The sequence below is a fragment of the Staurois parvus genome, unplaced genomic scaffold, assembly GCF_062004578.1.
Source record: "Staurois parvus isolate SC_StPar_1 unplaced genomic scaffold, SC_StPar_1.0 ptg000059l, whole genome shotgun sequence".
In the NCBI taxonomy this organism is placed as follows: Eukaryota; Metazoa; Chordata; class Amphibia; order Anura; family Ranidae; genus Staurois; species Staurois parvus.
The window spans coordinates 1881815-1902130 of NW_028317855.1; the positions used below are offsets into that span (position 1 = coordinate 1881815).

At 45.5% G+C, this 20316-nt stretch overlaps 1 protein-coding gene across 1 annotated transcript in view; it reads left to right on the forward strand.

The window, feature by feature from the left end:
- The window catches only part of CEBPZ (CCAAT enhancer binding protein zeta), a 119909-nt gene that overhangs the window by 26808 nt on the left and 72785 nt on the right, over positions 1-20316 (forward strand). The window contains exon 6 of the mRNA XM_089668542.1: positions 10364-10417. Within this exon, the coding sequence (XP_089524668.1) occupies positions 10364-10417 (54 nt within the window). The remainder of the gene's footprint in view (positions 1-10363; positions 10418-20316) is intronic.

Here is a 20316-nt window from a genome sequence, read left to right on the forward strand (position 1 = left end):
ATGGTTTGTTTCAGTGAGAGGAATAATGACTGTTGTTGATGTCAGTAGCAGGAATTATGTGTAGGAGGAATAGTGTCTTGTATCAGTGGGAGAAAAAATTCCTCAAGGGCCGGATCAGGGCAAGCAAAGGGCCGCAGTTTGGAGACCACTGCCCTAGGGGTTGAACCATTCAGAGCTTTCACCACTGCTTAGGATTATATCTCAACACATATTTGCCATAGAGAAAAGAAGAAGGCCTCCATAACGTAAAACTATTTTGTAAGGAAAAAATTCACATTAAAAGCGTATAAAGGGCCAATTCACATATCACCATGCAATCTCCCTACACAAAAGAATAATGCGAGTGATCTCTCTAAGAAACTGGCTCCATCATCCACTGTACTGTGCGGAATAACATCACTTGCTTAGCTCTTCCCTGACTCGTTTCGTCACTTGATGTCCTCAGGGAGCGTTCTTGGAAGCTTCCATTCTGCTCTTATGCTCAAGCCTTAACCCTTCCCTTACTATTGCCCAATGGGTTGGTCCAATCAAGTCAAGTTCTTAAAGCAATGATAAAGTTAGAAGGTCTATGCATTAACCTCTTGGCGCCGGCCGAACGCAAATGTGCGGCCTCCTGGCGTCTGAGCCTAGACGCCAAGCGGCGACACATTTGCGGTCTATTAAAAAAACACATGTGCCCTGCACGCTCCCAGCACACATATTCCGTACTCACGCAAAGGTCCCGATCTCCTCTTTCGATCGGGACGTTTCCTGATCATGTGACCGCCGTGGCAGCGAATTACGGCGGTCACATGACCCTAAAACCCTGCCCCGCCTCCCAACTTCTGGAACCCTTAAAGGGCCGGGAGGCGCCGGTGCCAAGGGGTTAAGGTGAAACACCCGCTAGCAGCTCCATTCCCCACAAAATACTTACATGACCCTGATCTCAGTCCAGCGATGTGGACAAAAGCAGCAGCTCTCGCTCTCTTCATTGGACAGAGAGGCAGCAGCGGGAGCCATTGGCTCTAGCAAAACTAGCAAAAGTGCTACAAAAATGTAACAAAGATGGAACTGGAACCATCTCACAGAGACATCCAGGCCATCCACGGAAGTTAACACCTCGACAGCGTCTTCTGATGAGAACGGTTTAAGAAAATCACCATGCAAGTTCACTGCAGTTAGCTAAAGAAGTAGAAAGCCACAATACAGCGTACACTGCAGAGAAATGGCATGCATGGGTGTCATCCACGAAGGAAGCCTCTCCTAAAACCCATGCACAAAATGACTGCCTGGAATTTGCTAGGGCCCATGCTGAGAAAGAAGATGACTACTGGGACTCTGTACTCTGGCATGATGAGACCAAGATAAATGTTTTTGGAACTGATGGCTTCAAAACTATATGGCATCGCAAAGGTGAGGAGTACAAAGATAAATGTATGGTGCCTACAGTGAAACATGGTGGTGGCAGTGTCCTTCTCTGGGGCTGCATAAGTGCTGCAGGTGTTGGGAAGCTGCATTTCATTGATGATATGAAAGCACAGATGTACTGCTCGATATTGAAAGAGAAGATGCTACCATCACTCCGTGCCCTTGCTCGTCGTGCATGTTTCCAACATGACAATTATCCAAAACACACATCTAAGGCCACTGTTGCATTTCTGAAGAACAGGGTGAAAGTGATTCAGTGGCCAAGTATTTCTCCTGATCTGAACCCAGTCGTACGCCTATGGGGAATTCTGAAGAGACAAGTTGAGCATTACTCTCCATCCAGCATCCAGGCTACAAAAGAAGTCGTTCTTGAACAATGGAAAAAGATGGATGTTGCAAAATGTCACCAACATGTTAATTCCGTGCCAAGGTGCTGTCCTTACAAATCATGGAGGTCATACAAAATACTAACTGTAGTAGTTTTTGTTGTTGTCATTTTTGCATAAACTAATTTGCTTAAAACTGAAGATTTTGTAATCTAAGCTATATTATTAACCCTACTTTCATGTAATGAGCTAAACAAATGTTCTATAACACTCAGTTTTGTCAAAATTCGGAAATTATTCTGGTGTTCATTGAAATATTGATTAAAATCTTACTTTTTAAAAGAGGTGTATATGCTGAGTACTGTTATTACTTGTTATATGGTACATTATGTGATGAGATATGATCCTAAGCAGTATTGGAAGCTCCGGATGGTTGAATCCCTGAGGAATACATGTTGAGCCACATTTGCTAGAAAGGTGTCATGCAAGCCTTGTGAGTTTTCAGGTATGGAGGTGAAGGATCACACTGGACACAGTGGGTTGTGAAGCACAAAGTGTTGATATAGCAGTCGCAGGATAAAAAAACTGAATTAACTAAATAGTGTGTGGTTTGTTTGCTTTTTTTTAAGAAGCCCAGCACTGAGCATTTCTTACCAAGAGCATTTGACACTTCACAATAAAATGTCCGTGCGTATATGTATGGATTATTTTATTTTGTAATTCATTTTATTTGTATGCATTGTTTTATTTATGAAGCAGAGGGTAACAACACTGTTGAAAAGTAGAGCGCTGTATACGTGCACAAATATTTTAGACACTTAAGAGTACAGCAGCTGGGATCTTTTAATAATATCCTAGCGTGGGTTTATAAGAGTACAGATGTCAAGCATAGCAGAGACATTGTGATCATATAGGGCTCCTTTGACACTAGTAAAGTGAGAGATTTACACAGTGGGTGGAGTAATGAACCAGAAAGTTTACCATTTATTTTACAATGACATTGTGTCCCTTGATTGGCTCAAATTTCATGTAGCAGATAAGATGAAACATGACTAAACCTTGTATTAACGCTACACTTGGTCCAAATGTTGGTTGGTACTTGCTGAACTGGCCAATATTCAGACCTTGTGTACTCAGCTTTAGGCACCTGGTGATCTATTCAAGGCGTAGAAAAAGAATTACCATATTTTTCGCTCCATAAGACGCACTTTTTTCCCCCAAAAAAGGGGGGAAAATGTCAGTGCATCTTATGGAGCGAATATAAAGTGGCCGGTCCGGTATTTCTGCCTCCACCATGTCAGAATACCAGGCTGGCCGCTCAGCTGTTCTCTGCGGCAGGAACTCACCTGTTCCTCGGTCCAGCGCTGTAGTCTTCCCGCGCCGGCTTCTTCCCGCCCCGGCATCTGTGACAGCCGGGTGCCCACTGCGCATGCGCGAGAAGCGCTGCGGTTTGTGAATGGTCGGTGTCTTTTGGGACATGCAACAGGTCCCAAAAGACGCCGGGCCATTCACATAGCGCAGCGCTTCTCGCACATGCGCAGTAGGCACCCGGCTGTCAAAGTCGGGTGCCCACAGTATAGGAAGGAGAACTCCGCGGAAGTGAGAGCGGGTACCTGTCAAATTCAGGTACCAGCTCCCCCTCCCTCCCTAAAGATTCGCAGAGTCTGGTCATCCCCTGCACTGTCTGCAGTCTCTGGTCATCCCCTGTACTGTCTGCAGTCTCTGGTCATCCCCTGTACTGTCTGCAGTCTCTGGTCATCCCCTGTACTGTCTGCAGTCTCTGGTCATCCCCTGTACTGTCTGCAGTCTCTGGTCATCCCCTGTACTGTCTGCAGTCTCTGGTCATCCCCTGTACTGTCTGCAGTCTCTGGTCATCCCCTGTACTGTCTGCAGTCTCTGGTCATCCCCTGTACTGTCTGCAGTCTCTGGTCATCCCCTGTACTGTCTGCAGTCTCTGGTCATCCCCTGTACTGTCTGCAGTCTCTGGTCATCCCCTGTACTGTCTGCAGTCTCTGGTCATCCCCTGTACTGTCTGCAGTCTCTGGTCATCCCCTGTACTGTCTGCAGTCTCTGGTCATCCCCTGTACTGTCTGCAGTCTCTGGTCATCCCCTGTACTGTCTGCAGTCTCTGGTCATCCCCTGTACTGTCTGCAGTCTCTGGTCATCCCCTGTACTGTCTGCAGTCTCTGGTCATCCCCTGTACTGTCTGCAGTCTTTGGTCATCCCCTGTACTGTCTGCAGTCTTTGGTCATCCCCTGTACTGTCTGCAGTCTTTGGTCATCCCCTGTACTGTCTGCAGTCTCTGGTCATCCCCTGTACTTTCTGCAGTCTCTGGTCTTCCCCTGTACTGTCTGCAGTCTCTGGTCATCCCCTGTACTGTCTGCAGTCTCTGGTCATCCCCTGTACTGTCTGCAGTCTCTGGTCATCCCCTGTACTGTCTGCAGTCTCTGGTCATCCCCTGTACTGTCTGCAGTCTCTGGTCATCCCCTGTACTGTGTCCGCAGTCTCTGGTCATCCCCTGTACTGTCTGCAGTCTCTGGTCCTTCTCCTGTACTGTGTCCGCAGTCTCTGGTCCTTCTCCTGTACTGTGTCCGCAGTCTCTGGTCCTTCTCCTGTACTGTGTCCGCAGTCTCTGGTCCTTCTCCTGTACTGTGTCCGCAGTCTCTGGTCCTTCTCCTGTACTGTGTCCGCAGTCTCTGGTCCTTCTCCTGTACTGTGTCCGCAGTCTCTGGTCATCTGTACTGTCCGCAGTCTGGTCATCTGTACTGTCTGCAGTCTGGTCATCTGTACTGTCTGCAGTCTGGTCATCTGTACTGTCTGCAGTCTCTGGTCATCCCCTGTACTGTCTGCAGTCTCTGGTCATCCCCTGTACTGTCTGCAGTCTCTGGTCCTTCTCCTGTACTGTGTCCGCAGTCTCTGGTCCTTCTCCTGTACTGTGTCCGCAGTCTCTGGTCCTTCTCCTGTACTGTGTCCGCAGTCTCTGGTCCTTCTCCTGTACTGTGTCCGCAGTCTCTGGTCCTTCTCCTGTACTGTGTCCGCAGTCTCTGGTCCTTCTCCTGTACTGTGTCCGCAGTCTCTGGTCATCTGTACTGTCCGCAGTCTGGTCATCTGTACTGTCTGCAGTCTGGTCATCTGTACTGTCTGCAGTCTCTGGTCATCCCCTGTACTGTCTGCAGTCTCTGGTCATCCCCTGTACTGTCTGCAGTCTCTGGTCATCCCCTGTACTGTCTGCAGTCTCTGGTCATCCCCTGTACTGTCTGCAGTCTGTGGTCATCCCCTGTACTGTCTGCAGTCTCTGGTCATCCCCTGTACTGTCTGCAGTCTCTGGTCATCCCCTGTACTGTCTGCAGTCTCTGGTCATCCCCTGTACTGTCTGCAGTCTCTGGTCATCCCCTGTACTGTCTGCAGTCTCTGGTCATCCCCTGTACTGTCTCCAGTCTCTGGTCATCCCCTGTACTGTCTCCAGTCTCTGGTCATCCCCTGTACTGTCTGCAGTCTCTGGTCATCCCCTGTACTGTCTGCAGTCTCTGGTCATCTGTACTGTCCGCAGTCTCTGGTCATCTGTACTGTCCGCAGTCTCTGGTCATCTGTACTGTCCGCAGTCTCTGGTCATCTGTACTGTCCGCAGTCTCTGGTCATCTGTACTGTCCGCAGTCTCTGGTCATCTGTACTGTCCGCAGTCTCTGGTCATCTGTACTGTCCGCAGTCTCTGGTCATCTGTACTGTCCGCAGTCTCTGGTCATCTGTACTGTCCGCAGTCTCTGGTCATCTGTATTGTCCGCAGTCTGGTCATCTGTACTGTCTGCAGTCTCTGGTCATCCCCTGTACTGTCTGCAGTCTCTGGTCCTTCTCCTGTGCTGTGTCCGCAGTCTCTGGTCATCTGTACTGTCCGCAGTCTCTGGTCATCTCCTGTACTGTGTCCGCAGTCTCTGGTCATCTCTTGTACTGTCCGCAGTCTCTGGTCATCTCCTGTACTGTCCGCAGTCTCTGGTCATCCTCTGTACTGTCTGCAGTCTCTCGTCATCCCCTGTACTGTCTGCAGTCTCTGGTCATCCCCTGTACTGTGTCCGCAGTCTGTGGTCCATCTCCTGTACTGTGTCCGCAGTCTGTGGTCCATCTCCTGTACTGTGTCCGCAGTCTGTGGTCCATCTCCTGTACTGTGTCCGCAGTCTGTGGTCCATCTCCTGTACTGTGTCCGCAGTCTGTGGTCCATCTCCTGTACTGTGTCCGCAGTCTGTGGTCCATCTCCTGTACTGTGTCCGCAGTCTGTGGTCCATCTCCTGTACTGTGTCCGCAGTCTGTGGTCCATCTCCTGTACTGTGTCCGCAGTCTGTGGTCCATCTCCTGTACTGTGTCCGCAGTCTGTGGTCCATCTCCTGTACTGTGTCCGCAGTCTGTGGTCCATCTCCTGTACTGTGTCCGCAGTCTCTGGTCCATCTCCTGTACTGTGTCCGCAGTCTCTGGTCCATCTCCTGTACTGTGTCCGCAGTCTCTGGTCCATCTCCTGTACTGTGTCCGCAGTCTCTGGTCCATCTCCTGTACTGTGTCCGCAGTCTCTGGTCCATCTCCTGTACTGTGTCCGCAGTCTCTGGTCCATCTCCTGTACTGTGTCCGCAGTCTCTGGTCCATCTCCTGTACTGTGTCCGCAGTCTCTGGTCCATCTCATGTACTGTGTCCGCAGTCTCTGGTCCATCTCCTGTACTGTGTCCGCAGTCTCTGGTCCATCTCCTGTACTGTGTCCGCAGTCTCTGGTCCATCTCCTGTACTGTGTCCGCAGTCTCTGGTCCATCTCCTGTACTGTGTCCGCAGTCTCTGGTCCATCTCCTGTACTGTGTCCGCAGTCTCTGGTCCATCTCCTGTACTGTGTCCGCAGTCTCTGGTCCATCTCCTGTACTGTGTCCGCAGTCTCTGGTCCATCTCCTGTACTGTGTCCGCAGTCTCTGGTCCATCTCCTGTACTGTGTCCGCAGTCTGTGGTCCATCTCCTGTACTGTGTCCGCAGTCTCTGGTCCATCTCCTGTCCTGTGTCCGCAGTCTCTGGTCCATCTCCTGTCCTGTGTCCGCAGTCTCTGGTCCATCTCCTGTCCTGTGTCCGCAGTCTCTGGTCCATCTCCTGTCCTGTGTCCGCAGTCTCTGGTCCATCTCCTGTCCTGTGTCCGCAGTCTCTGGTCCATCTCCTGTCCTGTGTCCGCAGTCTCTGGTCCATCTCCTGTCCTGTGTCCGCAGTCTCTGGTCCATCTCCTGTACTGTGTCCGCAGTCTCTGGTCCATCTCCTGTCCTGTGTCCGCAGTCTCTGGTCCATCTCCTGTCCTGTGTCCGCAGTCTCTGGTCCATCTCCTGTCCTGTGTCCGCAGTCTCTGGTCCATCTCCTGTCCTGTGTCCGCAGTCTCTGGTCCATCTCCTGTCCTGTGTCCGCAGTCTCTGGTCCATCTCCTGTCCTGTGTCCGCAGTCTCTGGTCCATCTCCTGTCCTGTGTCCGCAGTCTCTGGTCCATCTCCTGTCCTGTGTCCGCAGTCTCTGGTCCATCTCCTGTCCTGTGTCCGCAGTCTCTGGTCCATCTTTTGTACTGTGTCCGCAGTCTCTGGTCCATCTCCTGTACTGTGTCCGCAGTCTCTGGTCCATCTCCTGTACTGTGTCCGCAGTCTCTGGTCCATCTCCTGTACTGTGTCCGCAGTCTCTGGTCCATCTCCTGTACTGTGTCCGCAGTCTGTGGTCCATCTCCTGTACTGTGTCCGCAGTCTCTGGTCCATCTTTTGTACTGTGTCCGCAGTCTCTGGTCCATCTCCTGTACTGTGTCCGCAGTCTCTGGTCCATCTCCTGTACTGTGTCCGCAGTCTCTGGTCCATCTCCTGTACTGTGTCCGCAGTCTCTGGTCCATCTCCTGTACTGTGTCCGCAGTCTCTGGTCCATCTCCTGTACTGTGTCCGCAGTCTCTGGTCCATCTCCTGTACTGTGTCCGCAGTCTGTGGTCCATCTCCTGTACTGTTTCCGCAGTCTCTGGTCCATCTCCTGTACTGTGTCCGCAGTCTCTGGTCCATCTCCTGTACTGTGTCCGCAGTCTGTGGTCCATCTCCTGTACTGTGTCCGCAGTCTGTGGTCCATCTCCTGTACTGTGTCCGCAGTCTGTGGTCCATCTCCTGTACTGTGTCCGCAGTCTGTGGTCCATCTCCTGTACTGTGTCCGCAGTCTCTGGTCCATCTCCTGTACTGTGTCCGCAGTCTCTGGTCCATCTCCTGTACTGTGTCCGCAGTCTCTGGTCCATCTCCTGTACTGTGTCCGCAGTCTCTGGTCCATCTCCTGTACTGTGTCCGCAGTCTCTGGTCCATCTCCTGTACTGTGTCCGCAGTCTCTGGTCCATCTCCTGTACTGTGTCCGCAGTCTCTGGTCCATCTCCTGCACTGTGTCCGCAGTCTGTGGTCCATCTCCTGCACTGTGTCCGCAGTCTGTGGTCCATCTCCTGCACTGTGTCCGCAGTCTCTGGTCCATCTCCTGTACTGTGTCCGCAGTCTCTGGTCCATCTCCTGCACTGTGTCCGCAGTCTGTGGTCCATCTCCTGCACTGTGTCCGCAGTCTGTGGTCCATCTCCTGCACTGTGTCCGCAGTCTGTGGTCCATCTCCTGCACTGTGTCCGCAGTCTGTGGTCCATCTCCTGCACTGTGTCCGCAGTCTGTGGTCCATCTCCTGCACTGTGTCCGCAGTCTGTGGTCCATCTCCTGCACTGTGTCCGCAGTCTGTGGTCCATCTCCTGCACTGTGTCCGCAGTCTGTGGTCCATCTCCTGCACTGTGTCCGCAGTCTGTGGTCCATCTCCTGCACTGTGTCCGCAGTCTGTGGTCCATCTCCTGCACTGTGTCCGCAGTCTGTGGTCCATCTCCTGCACTGTGTCCGCAGTCTGTGGTCCATCTCCTGCACTGTGTCCGCAGTCTGTGGTCCATCTCCTGCACTGTGTCCGCAGTCTGTGGTCCATCTCCTGCACTGTGTCCGCAGTCTGTGGTCCATCTCCTGCACTGTGTCCGCAGTCTGTGGTCCATCTCCTGCACTGTGTCCGCAGTCTGTGGTCCATCTCCTGCACTGTGTCCGCAGTCTGTGGTCCATCTCCTGCACTGTGTCCGCAGTCTGTGGTCCATCTCCTGCACTGTGTCCGCAGTCTGTGGTCCATCTCCTGCACTGTGTCCGCAGTCTGTGGTCCATCTCCTGCACTGTGTCCGCAGTCTGTGGTCCATCTCCTGCACTGTGTCCGCAGTCTGTGGTCCATCTCCTGCACTGTGTCCGCAGTCTGTGGTCCATCTCCTGCACTGTGTCCGCAGTCTGTGGTCCATCTCCTGCACTGTGTCCGCAGTCTGTGGTCCATCTCCTGCACTGTGTCCGCAGTCTGTGGTCCATCTCCTGCACTGTGTCCGCAGTCTGTGGTCCATCTCCTGCACTGTGTCCGCAGTCTGTGGTCCATCTCCTGCACTGTGTCCGCAGTCTGTGGTCCATCTCCTGCACTGTGTCCGCAGTCTTTGGTCATCTCTTGTACTGTCTGCAGTCTCTGGTCATCTCCTGTACTGTTTCCGCAGTGTCTGGTCACTTCCTGTACTATGTCTGCAGTCCATTGGTTCAGAATATTTTTTTTCTTGTTTTTCTCCTCTAAAACCTAGGCACATCTTATGGTCAGGTGTGTCTTATGGAGCAAAAAATACGGTACTTGTCTGTCACCATACCTGTTGATGCTCCAGCAAGTGAACAGGATGAGGAAGGGTGGCTGTTACTTTTACTACAAATTACTGTTACTGTTACTACAAATGTTACTTTTCCCTGAACAGGAAAAGTATGGGGTTTGTTTTTTTAAGCTGATCATCCACATAGTTTTAGAAAAAAAACTAATAGTTACAACTAGTAGTGTATTTTGCTATTGTGCTGCCCTAGGCAACAGAAAAATTGGACCCCACCAAATGAGAGAGAGAGAGGAAAAAAAGAGAGCGAGAGAGAGGGAGAGAGGAAGAAAGGGGGAGAAAGAGAGAGAAATAAAGATCTGTAGAAAGTGGGAGAAATGGAAGGAAAGAGAGGGAGAAATAGAGCTGGAGAAAGAAAGAGATAAAGGGCTGTAGAAAGAGAGAGAGAGGGAGAAATAGAAAGAGAGAGAGAGATGTACCATTGTCACCCTCACCTGGCAGTCATAGAGAAGGATGAGCTGCCAGGATCCACTCCTCTAGCCGCAGCTTCTTCTTAAACTCCTGTCATACGAGCTGTGCAAGTGACAGCTGGGTGGCTGCTCTCTTTAAAAGTACCATCCTAGGAAAATACCTTGTTTGCCTCGCGGTAAATACTCCCCTGGTCACAAACCCTTTCAGTATGATATTTTTCAAATTTAAAGAATCAGTGACCGCTTTTTAAAGCCTTAAGATATGCTATGAAACCTTCAGAAATTGCTGACAACTCTGGGTTTTGTTTTAATTTTGATTTCTTAAAATAAATGTTGAGAAAAGTAATGTCTGCAGGTATTTAGTACTTCTGTGAATTTGTTCCTTTAAGATATATTTTTCTGGTAATATTTTCGCTAGTTTATGTATAATTTCTTGGAAAGAGGTTTTTGTTTTTTAAAGCCACCTTTTGAAAGTTATTAAAACAATTTGTTTTCTTTTTTGTACAGCTTTCCAATCACTTTCATCCATCTGTTGCACTCTTTGCAAAGACCATCCTGGAGGTGAGAATGCACAGTGCAAAACCTATATTTAAACCTGTTTTATGCATGCAATTCCAAATTCTGTTACAGTACAATTAAAGCAGTTATAGAATGACTTAAAGCATAATTTCACCCAAAAGGGGAAGTTCTGTCTATGTGCATCCCCCCTCCTCTTTCACATTTGGAACTTCTTGGGAGGGGAAGCAAGAACCTGGTTTTGAAGTTCTGTCACCTCCTCCTGCCCCTGCAGCCGACACATCACAGGCCCCGGAAGACTGTGGGGCCATTTACAAAGCACAACACGGCTCATTCATGTGCAGTGGGAAATTGGCTGTGAAGCAGCAAAGCTCTGGATCCCTGGACAGGTACGTGTCCTTATATTAAAAGTCTGGAGCTGTAGTTTTGATAGCTGCTGACTTTTAATTTTTTTGGGGGGAGACGTAATTGATTTACAATTAGTCTTCTGTGTGACATCTAAAAAAAATAGTCCCAAACCCAGTACTATGTGATGTACAAGCTTCATAAAGTAAACAAAAATGCTTGTCAAATCTTCCGTTTTGTGTGTCACATGCTCTTTCTTCCAGAAGCCTGCAGGGGGAGGTTTTCAGCAACAGAAGCTACAGTGCCAATCCAGAAGGCAGTGGGTGGGGGGTAGGTGTGGCCAGGTGCGAATTAACAAGCTGCAGACTTCTGAATCAGCAGTGACAATGCTGATAGTCATGACACATAGTGCCAGCAGGCATAGCCTACATGAGAGTGGCAACTCTGAATTCAGGAGCACCTTGTAAAACAACCCATTCAATTTAAAATAGAAATGAAAGGCAAAAAAATGTGTATTGATAAATAAACATAAATACCTTTTCCCATTTTGTTTTATAAGTGATCACATACCCCCTGTTCTCAGCTGCATAAGTGCAGGAGAGGAGAAACAGCATCCTCCCAGTGAAATGCTGTGCATGCTGTCAGCACAAGCCTGATTATTGGATTAGCTCCCAGCACAGCTAGAGAACTGACCACACTATGTACACAAGGTACAGCAGGCACATATTAGGAATATGAAATGTTTGGTTTATATATTTTTTGAAGTAGAACTATAAGCAAAACTTTCCATTTTGGATGGAGCAAGGGAGGGTTATAAAACCCCTGTCAGATTTTTTTTTTTTTTGCCATATATGTCCTATTGCTGAGATTTCCCTTCACTTCCTGTCCCATAGCCAAACAGAAAGTGATTTAAGGGAATTCCTTGGGGACCCCCAGGACACCAGAACTAGCGACTCCACTGGAAGATTTCCCTTCTAATAGTTTTTTTTTTTTTTTTTACTTTCAATCATAATGGAAAACAGGACAAATAGAGAGGGCATATCTCCTTATTGGTGACACAGACAGCATTAGAACCTGACAGGTGTTCTAATCCCTCTCCACTCTATCGAAAACTAAGCAAAAAAAAAGTTTAGTTATACTTTAAGCCCAGTAGCACATATATTATTTTAATGGAAAGTCCTAATTCTACTTTACATATGCATATCAGTAAAAGCCAGTAATTCAAATTTGTTGGCAGGAGGAGAAAGTAGACTGATTCAGTGCATCACTGTACTTTCATTGTCCAATCAATAGACTATGGGTTTGTCATGGACCAAGCTGCTTTGCCACTCAAGAAGTCATAGAGAACCTGGCAACACTGTCTGGCAGAGTTGCCTGGAATGCAAGATTTGCAAGAATAGTTACAAATCTTTTGACAAGTAAAACATTTCACATACTTTCACCATGCAATTTATTAGGAACTCCTGTACACCTGCTGATTTATCTAATCAGCCAGTCATGCGGCAAAAGCACAGTGTATTCAATCATACAGATGGATCAGGAGCTTCAGGTAATGTTCACATCAAACTCCAGAATGAGGAAATGATGTGGTATCTGTGATTTTTACTGTGTTATGGTTGTTGGAACCACAACAGTGCCTAGAGTTTATTCCAAATTACGCAAAAAATAAATACAGCAAGGTACAGTTCTGTGGACATAAACACCTTGTTGATGAGAGTGGTCAGTGGTGAATTGCCAAATATGAGCTGACATAAATGCTAACACCCTTTACCACCACGGTGGTTAGAACATCTCAGAATTAACTGCACATTGAACTTTGGAGGCTGATGTACTAGAACAGCAAAAGACCACATCTAGTTCCACTTCTGTCATTTCAGTACAGAAAGCTGATGAGAATCCTCCATCCACACAAATGAATTTGATGGAAGAATTTCCACTACCGAGACATTGTATTCTGACAGCAGAACCTGGTGATGTCAGAATAAACTGATCAGCTGCTGCAGTCTCTGATTGACAAAAGTTTTCCAACTTGTTTGTTAGTCAGAAGTCAATATAATGGTCGATGTCTGTCAAACAGGCACAGAGCCACACTGATCAAAATTCAGTTAATTGCTGAACTGGACAGATTTCAGTCTATCTATGGCCAGCTTGAAAATGGACAGTTGAAGGCTGGAAAAATGCAGCCTGGTCTAATGAATTTTGATTTCTACTGAAGCATAGAGATGGTAGGCCAGTTACTGAATCCAAATCCAATAAAACACCTTTGAGATTTGGGAGGTTTGCAGCATGAGTGCAATTTCTAATAAATTGCTCAGTGGGTGTATATTGAATTACATTTTTATTTTTGTATTTAGTTATCCTGGAGTTCAGCTAAAAATAAAATACATACACCCTGTAAAACACGATACTATTATCTAATGATTGATAAACTTCCCAAAATTAGGCCTGTAATATGAAACGGTTTTGAGTAAAACAGTATGCTTAAAGTGGAAGTTCAGTCAAAAGCTAACTAAGTTTAGACCCACTCCCACCCCCATTCTAAGCCCTATACTTACTACCCTGTAAAAGAAAGATGTGTATACGTTCCTAATCTAAGGGTGCACTGGTCCAGTCACATGATTGTTTCCCAGTGCCAGCTTCAGTGTGGAGGAGGGACAGCCAACAATGCATGCCCCACCCCAAGTCTGTGGGTGACGTCATTGCTCAGACATTGTCACTGCCCTCTCCTGAAGCCAGCCACTGGAGATCACGTGACCAGACCAGAGTGCCTTAGATTAGGTAAGTATACACATCTTTACATTACAGGGTAGTTAGCCCAGGGCAGTGGTCGGCAAGCCGCGGCTCGCGAGCCACATGCGGCTCTTTGCACACTTTAATGCGGCTCTTCTGTGTGCCGGGCGCCCGCCCCAAAAGTCAGGACTCTGCAGCTAGCCCAGCAATGGGCAAACTACGGCCCGGCGGACCTTTTAATCCGGCCCGCGGAGCGTGGCAAACATTGGCTGTCAGGATGTAGGCGGGGCAGCGTGACGAACTCCTCTCACAGTCCGCCCTGAAGACCGGAACGGCGCGGGAACACGGCGAGAGGAACGCGCAGAGCAAAGGTAAGTGAATTGACACTATAGGGGGGATGAATTACTATAGGGATGAATTACTATGGGGGATGAATTACTATATGGGGGATTAATTACTATATGGGGGATTAATTACTATATGGGGGATGAATTACTATATGGGGGATGAATTACTATAGGGGATGAATTACTATGGGGAATGAATTACTATGGGGGATGAATTACTATATGGGGGATGAATTACTATATGGGGGATGAATTACTATGGGGGATGAATTACTATATGGGGGATGAATTACTATGGGGGATGAATTACTATATGGGGGATGAATTACTATGGGGGATGAATTACTATATGGGGGATGAATTACTATGGGGGATGAATTACTATATGGGGGATGAATTACAATATGGGGAATGAATTACTATATGGGGGATGAATTACTATATGGGGGATGAATTACTATGGGGGATGAATTACTATATGGGGGATGAATTACTATGGGGGATGCATTACTATGGGGGATGAATTACTATATGGGGGATGTATTTTCAGTTTTAAAAATGTGGCTCTCAAAATAAATTTCAATCGTGGTTTTGGCGAGATTTGGCTCAGTTGAAAAAAAAGGTTGCCCACCACTGGCCTAGGGCCTAGAATTGGGGAAGGAGTAGATTTAGGCTTAAAATCAGCAGTAATAATAATAGTGAGCGCTCTCTGTAATAGCAGCTGATACACTCAGGTAACCACGTAAAAACCTCTGGTACAAAATAAATACAAATAAAGTGCAGCACTAAGTATGTATCCGTAAACTCACAATCTGATTCATTATGTAGTAGATGCTATGTATAATGCCAGTAAGCGTATCCTTCTTTGTGATGTTCAAAGCAAAAAGAGAGAATTATTATGCGCTTACCAAAAGCGCATAGATCATGCGCATTTGTGTATCCAAAACCAGGAGCGTCAGAGTAACCAGGCAAGCGTCTGGGGCATCCGTCTCCTAATGGCAGCTCAGCAATATCTGGGTGATGTATGTTCCAGAGGCCTCCTTTAAGGATCAGCAGGGTCAGTCACCTGATTACAGGATTTCTCCTTCTCTGGATGATGAATATTTTCCCAGGGTCTGCGTGTTTAAAGGCTTCGTAAAGGAGTCATAAGAAAATGCCCATAGCGTAATATTGCCAAAAATGTATGAATTTATTAAATACACAAAATTCAATAAAATAGGTACACTGACCAGTAATACAGATGGCCACCGGACCAGTATATGGCTCTGGTGGCAAAGTAACACAGCGTGTTGATTTCTTAGGCCTTTCGTGCGAATGCACGTCTTCAGAGGAGTATCAACACAAATGTGTGTGCATTAACTGTGTTTTAAATAGGCTGGGCGCATGTATTTTTGCACCACCGCCATTTTGTTGAAGATTGGCTACTGCGCATGTGTGCCATTTTGCCGGTGATCGGCTACTGCGTATGTGCGAGCACATCCGCGCCATTTTGTTGTGGATCTTTTCGTACAGACTGGTTATATATATCCAGCTGTAAAAAGGTAATGCCTACTGCCCAGAAACCAGCTATAAAACGGGGGAATAAATATATTCCAATGCAGTACTGACATCTAAACATTGTGTGTAAATTTGGTAATACCTCGATCACCCTATAATTAGAATACTAATGATAGTTATTAATGAAACCGCTCCATTTCCGCCACCCCCCTCTGCCAATCCCTCCACTGGCTTCCGATTGCCCAGCGGATCAAATTCAAAATCCTAACACTGACATACAAAGCTGTCCATCATACTGCCCCAAACTACATCACCGACCTAATATCCAAGTACCATCCTACACTCACTCTCCGCTCCTCACAAGACCTCCTTCTCTCTAGTTCCCTAGTCTCCTCCTCCCATGCCCGCCTCCAGGACTTCTCCAGGGCATCACCCATACTCTGGAAATCCCTACCCCAATCCGTCAGACTATCATCTACTCTCCTCTCCTTTAGGCGCACCCTGAAAATCCACCTCTTCAGGGATGCCTATCCCACCCCCTGCTGATTCCCGACCTCCTCCACTCTTCCTACCACTCCATCCCCCACAGCTATTTCCTCCTGTACCACTATCCCCTCCCTCCTAGATTGTAAGCTCCAAGGAGCAGGGCCCTCAAACCCCTCGTGTATTGCATTGCATTGTATTGTTATTGTACTGTTGCATGTTCTGTCTCCCATTGTAATGTACAGCGCTGAGCGAACTGTTGGCGCTTTATAAATACTGTATATTAATAATAATGATGCATGGTTAAGGGCTAGTTAACGTCATTAGTCTCAAATCCATTAAAAGGTTGCTATTTGATTTAAAGATAAATATTCTTATAAGACTGTAATAAATGAAGAGAAATAAGTATTTTTTTTTTCTCTCTTTCTCTTCTTTCTCTCTCTGCCTTTACCTTACCATCCTCACCTCCCTGTTTTTTAGATATTTTGGTAGGACTTGGGGGTCAATGGGGAGGTTGGAGAAGGGGAAAGTTGTCCATGGTCGGAGTTTCAGCTCTAAGGATTAAATCAAAAGTGGATTTTATTTCCACAAATGATTGGTAGGCCTAAAAAGAGGGGGGGGGGGTGGAAAAATGGGAGGGAGGGGGATGGGAGGATAATTCCCTGCACGATAAAAGAAGATATAAAAGCAAGAGAGAGGGAGGGAGAAGGAAGGAAGGAGAGGAAAGGAAGAGAAAAAAAAAAAAGAGAGGAGATGGAGGAGAAAAGGGGAGACCCAAGGAAGATGGAAGAGATACAGTTTATAACATATAATGTAAACGGGTTGAACTGTCCTGGGAAAAGATTTAGATTATTTAAAGAACTACATCATAGGGCAGCCTCAGTGATATTCTTACAGGAGACACATTTTGAGATAGAATCAAATGTTAAGTTAAAATCTAGATACCATCCAATATGGTATTATGCAGACTCACCAGTTAAAAGAGCAAAAGGTGTAGCAATAGGGTTGGCAAAGAATATTAGGTTTGAGTTGGAAGATAGAAAAACAGACCCAGAGGGGAATTTTTTGTTTTTAAAGGGCAAGCTACAGGAGATTGAGTGTACACTGGCTAATATCTATTGTCCTAATATAAGGCCGGAGGCGTATTTGAAAAAAGTGTTGAGGAAGATGATGGATTTTAAAAATGGACGTCTGATTCTGACAGGAGATCTTAACTTTTGTATGGACCCACAAAAAGATGCCACTTCCCATACACAGAGAGAGGGATGTAGGGCCCTGAAATTATTGAAAAAAAGAATTACATGTATGCCAACTGGTAGATTCCTGGAGAATCACACATATGCAAGATAGGGACTACACCTTTTTCTCAAACATGCATAAGAGGTACTCAAGATTAGACCATATATTAATAGAACATCAATTAATTGAACATCTGATTCAGGTAGGGATAGAGACGATGTCTCTATCAGACCACGCCCCAGTTACTATGAAAATGGAATGGGGAAGGAGGACAATAGGAGGGCTGTTATGGAAATTGAACGAGACACTCTTATTAGAAAAGGATATTGCTCAGAAAATAGGTGAGGAGATCGAACGCTTTTTTAAGGAGAATGAGACAGGTGAGGTATCAACGGCCACAGAGTGGGAATCTCATAAGGCATATATAAGAGGAGTATTGATAGCGATTGGGGCAAAAAAGAAAGAAGAGAAAAAATGAGTGGGCTCTTAGAAGAAATAAGTATATTAGAACAAATACATAAGAACAGAATAACAAAAGAAATAGAGTTGAAGATAAAAAAAAAGAAAGAAGAACTAGAAGCGGTGATGGAAGAGGAGAGGAGAAGAGTATATAACAGAGTTTTAAGTGAGAGATACAGATGGGGAGAAAGACCTGGAAAGTATCTGATGAGAGCCCTGAGGAAAAAGAAAAATAGAAATTATATAGAAAAAATAAAAAATGTTAAAGGTGATCTGGTACATTCAAATAAAGAAATCACCAAAGTTTTCATGGAATATTATAGAAAATTGTATAATATAAGCCCCCTGGAAGGATTAAAAAATACAGAAAGTGAGAAGAATAAAAAAAAAAAAAAATATTTGGAGATGACTGGGTTATTAAAATTAAGAGAGGAACAACTGAACTCCCTAGATGCAGAAATCTCACAGGAAGAAATAAAAATAGCATTAAAAAATACAGCATCAGGGAAAAGTCCAGGACCAGACGGTTATACAGTGAGATACTATAAATAATATAGTGAAATATTAGTACCAAAACTTAGAAACTACATGAATGCTCTAGGTGGAGAGATGGAAGTAAGAAGAGAATCGCTACAAGCTCATGTGGTGCTCATTCAAAAAGAGAGAAAGGACGCCTCCCAGTGTTCGAGCTATAGACCTATCTCTTTATTGAACACCGACACTAAGCTATACGCAAAGGTCTTAGCAAATAGATTGAAAGAACTAATGCCTGACTGGATACATGAGGACCAAGTGGGCTTTGTCCCAGGGAGGGAGGGCAAAGATAATGGGTTACGATCACTGATGCTAGTCCAAAAAAGTAAAAAGGGAAAAGAACCGGTAGTACTACTCTCGATTGATGCTGAGAAAGCGTTTGACAGAGTGGACTGCAGATTCATGATGGATACCCGTGAAGCTCTGGGAATTGGGCCTAGAATGAGAGAGTGGATAGGAAAGTTGTACAGATACCCCTCTGCGGTTATTGTGGTAAATGGGGAGAGGTCGGAACCCATTGAGATGTCAAATGGAACAAGACAGGGATGCCCATTATCCCCATTGCTGTATGTTATATCATTAGAACCACTGTTGTCAACAATAAGGCTGAACAGAGATGTAAAGGGAATCCAGATAGAGGACACAGAGCATAAAGTTGCTGCCTTTGCGGATGACTTGTTGTTCTATGTAGGAAATCCCAGGATAACACTTCCAAACTTAATGAAGCTATTAAAGGAATATGGGGAATTGTCAAATTTAAAGATCAACCCAACAAAAACGGAGATTCTAAATATAAATATTTTAAAAAATGAAAAAGAAAAGATACAAAAGGAATTTCCCTTTAAATGGAAAGATAGAGATATAAAATACTTAGGAGTAAAACTCACAGCTTCATATAAACATCTATATAAACTAAACTATATTTCATTGATAAACGCGATTAGAGAGGAATTAAAAATATTGGAAGGAGGAGGCCCGACATGGATAGGGCGTATAAATCTGGTAAAAATGGTAATAGTACCAAAAATGTTATATAGATATCAAATGATCCCAATTAAACTCCCAGAAACCTTTTTTAAAGTAATTAAGAAATTGATAAGATACATATGGAGGAATAAAAAGCCAAGAGTATCATATGAGTTGCTGAGTAGGAGGAAAGAGAGAGGTGGATTAGGGCTCCCAGACTTCAAAAGATATTATAAAGCAGTAATACTGGCAAGAACTATAGATTGGGTGTATAACCATAAGAAAAGTTGGGTGAGAATTGAGAACAAACTCAGCGGAACAAACTTAGGTAGAGTGATATGGGTGCCAACACAGTACAGGGGTTTAAATGACAATGTAAATACATACACTTTGAATGTTTTAAAGACCTGGGATAACTTACACAAAAGTATGAAATGGGCTTTTAATTCAACATTGATGCCACTGAGTAACACAGAGTTTTTTCCCCCAGGTAGAGAAGAAATAGGAGGTAGGTGGTTTAAAAAAGATGAGGTCCAATTAAGAGATATTTTGGTGGAGGGTAAACTAGGATCATTTAAGGAATTGGAAAAAAAAAAGGGAGAGATTTTCACTAAATTAGACGAGTGGCGGTATTTTCAATTGTGGTGTTTTGTTGGAAGTCTTTCAAAACCTTTAAGGACAAGAGATAATTGGAACTTGTTTGAAAAGGTATTGGGGACACAAGGTGATGGGAAACATGGGATTGCTAGAGTTTATAAAATACTCACTGAATTAGACACAAACACAAAGCCAACATATATAGCGAAATGGGAAACTGATATGGAAGTTGTGATAGATGAGGAAAAACAGAGGAGAATATATAGATTAACTCACGAAAACGTTTCTATGAGAGAAGTAGAAATTAACTATAAGTGTTTGATAAGATGGCACATTACACCAAATGTAGAAAATAGGATGTGTGGAGAGAATTCACCGCTGTGTTGGAGGGGATGTGGAGAAATAGGTACGGTATATCATATATGGTGGGGATGCCCAAAAATCCAGGTATTTTGGAAGACCATAACCCATTTGATAGGAAAGATAACTGAAATAGACATAGGGCTAGACCCAGAAGTATGTATCTTGCACAATATGGATATAACAGTGAATAAATATTAAAAAATCAGGGATATGGTACTATCTAAACGCTGCAAAAGGTCTGATACCCAAGTTCTGGCGGAAAATGGAGGTGCCGAAGGAAGAGGACTGGATAGAAAGAGTGGAGCAGATTAGAAAGATGGAAAAACTCTGCCATATTCAAAAAGATAAGATGGAGGCCTACTATGGGAAATGGGAGAATTGGGA